The sequence below is a fragment of the Staurois parvus genome, unplaced genomic scaffold (assembly GCF_062004578.1).
Source record: "Staurois parvus isolate SC_StPar_1 unplaced genomic scaffold, SC_StPar_1.0 ptg000047l, whole genome shotgun sequence".
In the NCBI taxonomy this organism is placed as follows: domain Eukaryota; kingdom Metazoa; phylum Chordata; class Amphibia; order Anura; family Ranidae; genus Staurois; species Staurois parvus.
This window is the reverse complement of record NW_028317843.1, coordinates 3,869,625-3,880,083: the sequence shown is the minus strand read 5'-3', so window position 1 is coordinate 3,880,083 and position 10,459 is coordinate 3,869,625. Positions and strand designations below refer to the sequence as shown.

Below are 10,459 nucleotides of genomic sequence, written 5' to 3'. Positions count from 1 at the left end.
TTAAAAGTAATTTAGTTCATTTTTGGTTAGGGTATTATAGAGTTATGTTGAATTAGGATGTTGGTACCATTTGAAGAAATTGATATGGATTTGACATTTTGCTTATCTTAAACAAAATGTACATTAAAATAACATATAAGGTAAAAATCACATCTACGGTCTCTTCCCCCCCCCCCCCCCCATTGCATTTGTTCTCCTACTGCTTGGTGCCCAGTGTGAGAAGTCTGTGCGTAATGCAGATCGTTTACACCTTTGACATTGTTTGATAAACATAGACATACCTTCATGTAATCTGATGGTGGAAATGCCATGTACCATGACTGCTTCTCTTGCCACATCAAGTCTTGGACGTTTGTCAGTCCTAGACCGTTTTGCTTTTAGTTTTTCAATTTCAGAAAGCAAGTCTGACTTGTTTCCCATGTTGTTATAAGATTGTATTCTGTTTAGAGCACTATACTGCCCTCATGGCATGTAACTATATGTACAGTTGGGCAGCCATTTAAACAACCTGAACTCTACAATTAAGCAGAAGAAACTGGACTTTTCTTGTATTTACATTTGCTGAATGTGTTCTTTATATTATGAAGCTGCAACACATTAAAAAATTGAGTATAAATACTAAAGTATCCATACAGAGAACATTACAAGGGACAATCATAAAATACTAACAGAGGTCCTGGTAGGAAAGCACGCTCATTGCAAAGTACAAGGTGAACAAAACATTGTGATATATCTAACTGAATATATACAGATAATCCTGCTAACAGGCAGTGTACCTACAAACAAGTAATGTCTCAGGCCTGAGTGTTAGAAAGAGGACTACTGGAGACATGGACATATGGAAGATGGAAGAAAATTCTTCTTCCTACTGGAGTTTCTTATGCATTTCCTGCTGAAATAAAAACCACTATAACTATAAAAGATCAGTATGTGGCAGCCATGAACTCAATACTTATAATATACAGCACGGCAGAACAAGCACTGTAAACATGTTATCCTTTCTTCCTTTACAGATGGAAAAGTGATGGTCTCTGAAATCATGCCATTTTATGGCAGTATGAATGGAGCAACAAGACTTACCATCAAGGGGCAAGGTGAGTATAGGGGGAAAGGAGCTGGCACAGGACAATAGCTTGTTATAGCTAGAACTGATCTTTGTCTATCTGTTGTCAGGTTGCAACATTGAATGTGGCCAAAAAAAATATCACTTATTGCTGCAGATTGTTGATTTGACTCCTTAACAGTCCACATGTGTCATTTATATTATTATTTATATTTTCTAAATAGAGCAACACCTTATAAAGAAGGTTTTTTTTTTTTTTTTTTTTTTTTATTTGGGATTAGAGTAATTACATCATGAGTACAGATGTGGGAGGAGGAAACCCAGCATGCACTCTCCAGAGTGAACTGCAGCAAATCCACTCATCCCACCTAGCAGATTATGAGTTATTGATAAACCTTCAACATCAGATACAAGTAGAAAAGTATGAGCCACTCTTTATTAACTATTAAGTCAAAAGCTGGCTGCACATTTTTCAATTTGAATGTACTTTCTCTGGACCAGGAGTACGCCATTCAACCATCATGATTGCCTTGCACTATTCCAGAGTGACAGGTGCACTTTAAAACTAGCTATAGACATAGCACATTGCCCATCATAATTTTTAAAGGTTATTTCTTATGACTATTCTTTGTTATAAAAGATCTTCCTATAACGAATGAGATAGCAAAAGAACAATTCCTCAGGGATTCCCATGGTTATTTCACAACACATGAAATGCACAAGTAGGCATGCCAGTGGTGATCGGCTATAGTACTCTGGAGTTTGGCAGCATAAAGCAGTTTAGTGGTGGGTTATCGAATGAAAGTGATATACTCATACTCATAAATGAATAGCCCTAACTGTACTTCCACACTAGATGAATAGATGAAAAGTCACTTTTTGTCATAGGGATGAGCGAAACGTTGTGACTCAGAATTTACACAGTTTATAGCACATTCCGAGATGACCCTTTAGAGAGCAAATTTAAGCAGTTGGTGAAATGAAAAAGAAATCCCAACCAAAACATTTTTTTTCACTTTTAGAATGGGCACGGCGAAGGGTTAAAATCAAGGTTGCATTCACCATAATGTCACTAATAGCTTAGCACCAATGGCATCTGAAACAATGCAATATGTAAATGGTTCTAATACTAGCTATAAGACCACATCCAGAAATTTATGATCAGTGACTAATACTGTGAATGGGATAAGGCTATACAATGTGAACCTTAAGCTTCAATTTTGGGAAAATTACTCTTTAACTTACTTTTTTGCATTTTCTATATCGAGAAATCCTTTGATTGTATTGTTTTGACCTACTGGACTTCAATATGGAAACATCAGGCAAAGCTCCATGGAAAAATTGATCGCAATAAACCCCCTTAAATAATAAAAAGTTTTCCCAAGTTGACATAACCATTAGCTCCACTTTAAGTTGAACCTGTATCCAGGCCTCAGACTATGCACACAATTGGTTGATTTATTAAAACTGGAGAGTGCAAAATATGGTGCAGCTGTATATGGTAGTCAATCAGCTTCTAACTTCAGCTTGTTGAATTAAGCTTTGACAAAAAACCTGGAAACTGATTGGTTTCAATGCAGAACTGCTCCAGATTTTACACTCTCCAGTTTTAGTAAATCAACCCCAATAGTGTTCTGAAATGCACTTTAATACAAATTCTCAATCACCTCTACAGCTATAGGCACCTCTGTGAAATTTGTCTAAAGAGTTTGCAACAGAGACACAGAGATATCAGCAACATTCAGTCATGAGTCTCTCTAATATAAACACACTGTGGGTGTCTGGAAGCTGATGGAAACCGACTCTAGGATCTTTGTTGTGATTACTTTACATTAAAAGCAGCTAGAGAGATCAGGGGTACCTCGTTTTAGATCTCTTTTACTGTTTGTTAGGAAAACATAAATAATTTAAAGAGTAACTTAACCCTGCCTAACCCCTTTAAAAAGGAACCTAACCCTGTCTACATCATACATCCCAATGACTCTCGCATGGAGAATCTTTAAGAGACCTGTGACGTGCCTGTGTGTGCGTCGCACCTCACAATGTCATCCTGGTCTAGGCTGGCATTTAAGAAACAAACAATACATAAATATATACAATTTTTCCCATTTTGAATACATTTTTGGGGGGGAAGGAGAGAGGACCTTCTTGGAATGAGTAAAGTTTCACTTTTAATGTCCAATGTCTGAGCAAAGGTGCACTTGGAATGGGGCTTTCATTTTTAGGCCTGATATGTCATTTATGCAAAAGTTCTTTCTGGAGAGAGCTATTTTCATACATTTCTAGTGAAAATAGCCTATATTTTCCAGACCTGTACTGTGTCCTCAGGTAATGTGTCATATCCCTATTGTTCCACTTCCAATACTGACAAGATGAGTCACAGAGACTTAATTGCACAAATTTCCGGAAGTATCACTTGAAATCACCTAGGAACCCATCTCTGCAAAAACTAAAAAACACCCTCAATATTTAATGTTTCTAAATGAACTGTCAGGCTTCATGTGTGATTGGTAAAATCTGAATAACCCAAACATACATGTTTTTTGTATCTTTGTATTCATTCTCCAGGCTTTGCAGAAGCCAACCAGTTTGACTATGGAAATGGTAATACCAACCTGGGAAACCGTGTCCAGCTTGTCTCCTCCACCCATTCAATCCCCTGTGATGTGGAGAAGGATGCAAGTCATGCAACACAAATAACCTGCTACACCAGGTATTTTCTACCCAATATGCACTGCAAACAATGTAGCTACACATATAAAATTCAGCTAGGTATTTCAGAAAACCTAGGTAGCATACAGAAAGGTTACACCCCTATCATGTTATTACATCTCCAGCTGGAAAAAATTCCCTTAAATTCCTGTCCTGGAGAAACAACAGGAAATCTCCCCAAAGTGAGGGGAATTCCTACCTTAAACAGTTGTCACACAAATATCTGTACCCATTTGATGATTTACCCTCACCTCTTACTCTGGGGACAACTCTAAGGCCTCATGTACACATAAATTCCCCTAGACGTTAAGCTCTCCTGGCAGCAGAAAAACACTGAAGGTGGCAAAAACGAATGTAAATGCGGTACTCAGTTTACCCGCATGAAGAGTATACCTTATGGTGCTGTTCTAAGCTATAGATGGAAGAAAAAGGAACCACACCGGCAAAAGAGAAGAGGGGAGCATGAGTCCGAGGAATTCCAGCTTCAGCCAATACAAGTGGAGGGATGGACACTGCTCAGCTGACCCCAGGAGTCCAATGTTGAAGAATGACCTCAGCTGCTGTTCTGGCTACGCCTTTTAGGCACCCTCAGAGGGAGTGGCAAGAATGGCGGCTGATGCCATTCCTCAGCATTGGACTCCTGGGGTCAGTTGAGCAGCATCCAACCATTCATTCAGTTTACCCACCTTTAGTACGTGGACGTTTATTCATTTGATTGGCCAGAGTATTTTCCATTGACGTGAATAAACGGCTAAACGTGGCTAGCATTTAGACGCGTTTACATGCATTTTTTATCCAAACTGCTCCTCTCCTGAGCATGATTCTTCTGCGTTCAGAAGATGAATATTTAACTGCCACTAAACTCTGCTGCTCCTAAACTCTGGTAAAAGCCTATCTGTACGTGGACACATAAGCTTTTACTGAGTTGAGTTCAGGGGGTTTGGCAAAAAAACGCCAAATCTCCAAAACTCACGTTTAGGAGTAGCGGTGTACATGAGGCCTAAAACTTGTATCAAGTATCTGGAAAGAACTTTCTGCACTGACAATATCAAAACAATCAGCTTCTTTCATTGTTTCAGTAATAATAAAAGGGAGAAGCTGTTTGTTTCTGTAGGTACAACAGAACACAACTGTATGTATATTGAATAATACCAGATTTCACCAGCAGGTAGAGATTTTTATTTTTATTGGAAATTGCCTTTAAATAACTGAAAGTAAGTTGCTGTATACGTGTTTGAAACATATACTGTATACGGACTCCTTTTCCTGGTAAAAAGCAGAAATTTAAGTGATACATTTATAGGCAGATGCAGGTATTCTTCTTTCTACAGGGGAAGGGGGAGTCTGTTAAGGGAAATTGTCTCCTTTGAGCAATAGCACTGCTATCAATCTGCCCTGTGAGGGGGGACAGAAAGGAAAAGAACCTCTGATCTCGTGCACATCTCTGGATCGAGATCGGGCTCCGGTAAGTATAAGAAAATGTAATAGGGTTGAAAACCTTTAAGGCTTTACAACCACTTTAAAACAATCATAACCTGGTAATTGGATTCTGACCCGCTCCTATTAGAGGCATTGCATTAGGCTTTAGGGTAGGTACATTGCTGTTTTACTGGCTGTGACAGTTTTTACTGCAATTACTGTATGTTTTTTGAAGTACAAATGTACTTGTAAATTTTAATAAAAATAGTTTTCAAAAACAAAATCGTAACCTTGAAGTAAAATCTTATTTTTTTTAAAATAACAAGCATGTCATACTTACCTGCTCTGTACAATGGTTTTACACAAACAACCCCTCTTTATGGGTCCCCCATTGCTGCTCCTGGCTACTCCCTAACCTGAGCGGAATGCCTGCCATAGCAAGCCACTTGATCCAGAGTCCATAAGCACACAGAGCTCAGCTGGGCTCCGCCACCTCTACACTGGCTGTGACTGACAGCAGACGGAGCCAATGGCTCCCCCTGTTGTGTCTGAGCCTATGAGGAAAGAGAGAGCCTCTGCTCTCGTACACAGTGCTGGATCAAGATCAAGCTCAGGTAAGGGGGGGAGGGGGAGCTGCACTCAGAAGGTTTTTTGCATTACTGTAGAGAAAGCATTAAGGTAACAAAAACTTCAGCTTTTAGAACCATTTTAAAGGACCAAGGCTATTTTTGCATTATCCTTTTTTTAAATCTCTGTCTGAATGGTGAGGATCCTGAATTAATGATATATTTTCAGAATATTACAATAACATTTAAAATAACTGTTTTTTAAGCGCACTGGTATCCTAACAAAAAATCACGGGTAAGAACATGTAGCATACATATTAAAGATGTGCACTTTTATTTTATTTATCCTGTTCAACGAACGAGCACACTTTTGTCAGTAAATATTGAAGAGTGTTACTTTCTCCAAACAGGCCAATGCCAGCAGATTACTACATGGTGAGAGTGAGTGTAGATGGAGTACCTGTTGACACCAGCAACATTTGCTATGGTTATTACCAGTATTGGTGGTGTATGTTGCGGGTAAGTGGACAACAATGTTACCTATGCTTTGTGATTTGCAGAAACTGGATCGTGTATGAGTGTCCTTCCAGCCAATGTATGTGAAGTGGTCATCATAGAGCACTAATGGTGTGATCCTCCTGTGCTCCTAACTAAAATACCTCTTAACCTTTGGGAGCTGCTAACACCTAATCATATACCATGTGACAAGTGTAAATCAGAAATGCAATGGTGCAACACTGACTTAATAATAAAATTAAACTATAAACTATAAACAATAAATGTGAAAATAAACGTGAACTTTATCCTTGGTGGTACTTAATAGTAAAATATATTATTAACCAATGAATTCAACCAAGTCCAAATGGGACTAGAAACCAGTGTACAAAGTGTACTGATCCACTAGGGATCACATGTGATATCAATAAGTGCTGTAATCAACCAGGTCCAAAAAAGGACTAAAATAAAGTGTGTAATGTGAACTGATCCACTCAGGGATCCAATGTGATATTCAAAAGGTGAAAAAGACCATAAAAGTAAAGAATATTGTAAATAAATATAGTCCAAATGGGACTGGATAAAGGTGAAAAGCAGCAAAAAGTAAATAAAAGATGAACAATGAATATAGAAGTGTCACAAATCCCTAAGTGCCACTCAAACACAGCAATCCATAGAAAACATCATTATCCATGTTCATGTGCCATGTATTGTCCCCCCTATTGTACAGCGCTGAGCAAACCCTTTGGCGCTATATAAACTCGTAGTAATAATAATAATAATAATAATTATCCCATAAATATGGATAATTTAATCAACCAAAAATATTAAATATATATAAAAAAACAAAACATAAAAATAAAAAATGCTTTTATAAATCCAAACTCCAAAAATGTGGCCAAAAATGCAAGGTATGAAAAAAAACGCACAAAAAAATGAAAAAACATGTCAGAACAAAATATATAATAAACACTAAACAAATAGGAAGCACATACGTAAAAAGTTCAAAGGTGCACAAACGCCAAGTGATCCAATGACTTTTCCAAACGTGCAAGTGATAAGGTGGATGTGCATGCCAACCAATGCGAAAGATATCCCAAAACGGCTAAAATGCCCCCTCACTTCCTTGCAGCGACCCAAACGGGCCAAAACGCCTGTAGGATCATAAAAAAGATCCTCAGCGCCAAGAAACTCCTCTGTGGATGATATCCACTCAAAACGAAGGTATCCTCTTCAATAATATACGTTTTCGATAGCAGGGTCCTCTCCAGGTAAGTATAGGTGTAATACAGCTAACTCACGTTAAAAGACATTAAAGAAGATCTTCCATAGTGTAAAACCTTTTTTGATCTGTTATAAATCTTAGTAAAGTCCAAAAATTCCCACTCACATTTTCACAGTAATGTATATGTATTTAAACAACATGCTATGGGTGTACTTGCATGGGTTTGGGTGTAGCAAGATGGCGTTCGCGCTGGAAATACGAACATGGTGACACAGTGCATGGCTAATGGTAGTCATAGACATTGAAGCAGACTTGACTGGAAGGCCTCATCTGGCCACCAAGAGGTATGTCTATCAATAAGCAGTCCACAAAATTGGAATGGAAACAGCGCCTGGTGTTGTGCATCACAGCACGGGTAAAATAATGGGTGGGTAAAGCAAGATTTACAAACTTATTTGATAAATAATTATGCAATGAAAATGGCCAGATTGGGTGATGCTCAGCTCATACATATATAGCCAAGGAAAATACCAGTAAATGTGAATGCAGACTGGTCGAACTTGAACATTCATTAGAACATGTCTTTCTGATTGCTTGTATTGCATCCAGACATACTCAGCCATGTCATAGGGATCTCCCAACCAAAAATAGTTTGACATTTCCTTTGCCTGCCTTCTGGCAGAAAAGCTGAAGACATAATACAATGTCTGCACGTTATGTTTAAGGAGATCTCTGTAAAATCAGCCATGCAGCATAAAAGTCTGGCCATGTTTATCTCCATCCTGTACATTGTCTCTATGTTGTCTTTGCTATTATATTCTTTACCTGGACTTATCTTTAGAATTTTAAGCTTCCCTTTTGTGTTGAATCAAAGAGACAGTCTAGAAAATTGTGGGAGTTCCTTGTTGTGACTTTGCCACTATGAACAATCTACTGGCTTCTTATATTTCTTGGGTATTTCAGTAGATCCTTTCCTCCTGTGTGTCAGGGCACAGTGAGACCCATCTTCTCCTAGGGCCCATCTGCCCGACATACATTGCATGGAGTGTACACCACTGGGTACGGACTAATTGGTTTCAAACTTCACCTCTTCTCTAATCTCTTTTTTTTAAGCTGTAGTATAGTATATTCTTTCAAGCGTGGGTTTGCAGACCTAACTACATTGTAGGTTTGCGTTCCTGCTGATTGATTACTATGTGAGCTCAGAATTCAGTTACAGTATATATTGTTATTGTCTTGCCACAGTAATAATTCTTCCTAAGATTTATTTTGTATTCTATTTTGTATTTCCATGAGCAACTGTTAATACGTTCTCTTTTCATTTTTAGACTCATATGGACTTTACCCCTGTTATAAATAGCATATCACCTTTAACAGGACCACCAGGTTTGTAATATATTGTTAAAATTTAATTTTAGTTAACCATCTAATAAATACAGTTTTTGTTGTTTTCAGGGAGATAGGCATATGTAACAGGGACCCAAATTTTAATAGACCCCCAGCTCTGCAGCAATCCCTTTTACAGAGACCTGTGCCATTCTAACACAATAAAGATAACCTGTCAGCAATTAAATATGTGTAGCACCCCACTAGTTACCTACCCCTGCTCTAGAAACTTGAGAAGTTTTTAGAAGACAATGGGTGGGGGTGAAGAGGGGTTGTGGCAGGTGCAGCACCCTTTGGTGCCTAGTGCGCTGTGGCATTAGAAAAATTATGCAATTGTTGTTTCTTTGTTTGATTAGACTGACTTTACTCTGTAATTCCTCCAATGCCACTCTATGGATGCAGTAGGTTTAAAGAGCACACCGAATACTTTAGTTAACTTCTTTAATAACTTCAATCTTCTTCATATAACTGCTTACAATGGCTTGTTTCATTTATCATACAGTAGCTTATTTCTTTCATATTACAGTGGTTTGATTTGATAGCTTATCTCGATAGGTTCAATAGATTCAATAAATTCGTAAGTTCGTAAATTCGATAGATTGATAAATTCACTTGGATTTATAAATTTGTTAGATTACTCTACAGTGACTTGATTCGTAAGTTCGTAAGTTCGGTGGAACTACAAGTAAACACATACAACAGTTTTTACATACAGATCTACCTGCATTACTAAACAATAGAGGAACACACAAGTGCATTAAATACCTATTTGGCCTTCTCTGCTTCCATAAAGCTTTTCTGATTGGAACTGTCTGTTTCCTCTTCTGTCTGGTGAGCATGTGTCTCTAGAATATACTAGCAGGGAGTTTTACACAGGCACAAATGTGAAACTGGCTGGGATTGGTTAAGGCTCTGTACAGTGTGAGGCTGTCTGTGATTGGCTCACCTTTAACTAACTCTTAAAGGCATATTTTCCTTTTCTGCTTCTGCTAACCCAATGAATATATAAATGTCATATAACAATCAAAGACATAAATTACAGCAATGATTCTGCTTTTGGCTTTAACATATATACTATACTAAGGTTATTGGCAGGTTTGGTATACACATATATGTGAACCATATTAGCAACCTAGGACTGGTCTTAGCTGGCCAGCTACAGGGGTTGATCTGCATACTTGGCCAATCCCCAAACAGGAGGCTTGGCATGGGGCCAGGACAGCCCTTAAATATGAGAGATGCCTGACCAGTAGTAGGAGTGGTATCAGGTGGAATATGGAGTGAGGGCTGGAGTTTGGAGCCTGGGAGGGGGCCCAGGAGAGGGGCCTACCTGCAGGCAGGAGCTGGGTGGGAGTATTTCTCAGCCTAAACTGCCCCCTGAGAGAGAATAGCCTTGGAAACAGGGAAGGAACCAGCCCAGCATAAGGCATAAAGACAGCCACCAACCCACAAGCTTGCAGGAGAGGACTGAGTGAGTAGTCCCACACCTCCTGGGCCAGGTGAGGGCAGTAAGGTGACCAACCCAACTAGCTCCTCGATTGGGGCTGCTTTTTCTACATTGGCAGATTCTGGTTCCCCTTGCTCATGGATTCC

The 10,459-nt window shown here is 38.8% G+C and overlaps 1 protein-coding gene across 1 annotated transcript in view; it reads left to right on the top strand.

The window, feature by feature from the left end:
• The first annotated feature begins 464 nt into the window (after window positions 1-464).
• The window catches only part of LOC149470394 (fibrocystin-L-like), a 209,947-nt gene continuing 199,952 nt past the window's right edge, over window positions 465-10,459 (top strand). Inside the window, exons 1-5 of the mRNA XM_089664463.1 lie at window positions 465-471; window positions 1,014-1,094; window positions 3,632-3,776; window positions 6,171-6,279; window positions 8,809-8,866. Coding sequence (XP_089520589.1) covers window positions 465-471; window positions 1,014-1,094; window positions 3,632-3,776; window positions 6,171-6,279; window positions 8,809-8,866 — 400 coding nt within the window. The remainder of the gene's footprint in view (window positions 472-1,013; window positions 1,095-3,631; window positions 3,777-6,170; window positions 6,280-8,808; window positions 8,867-10,459) is intronic.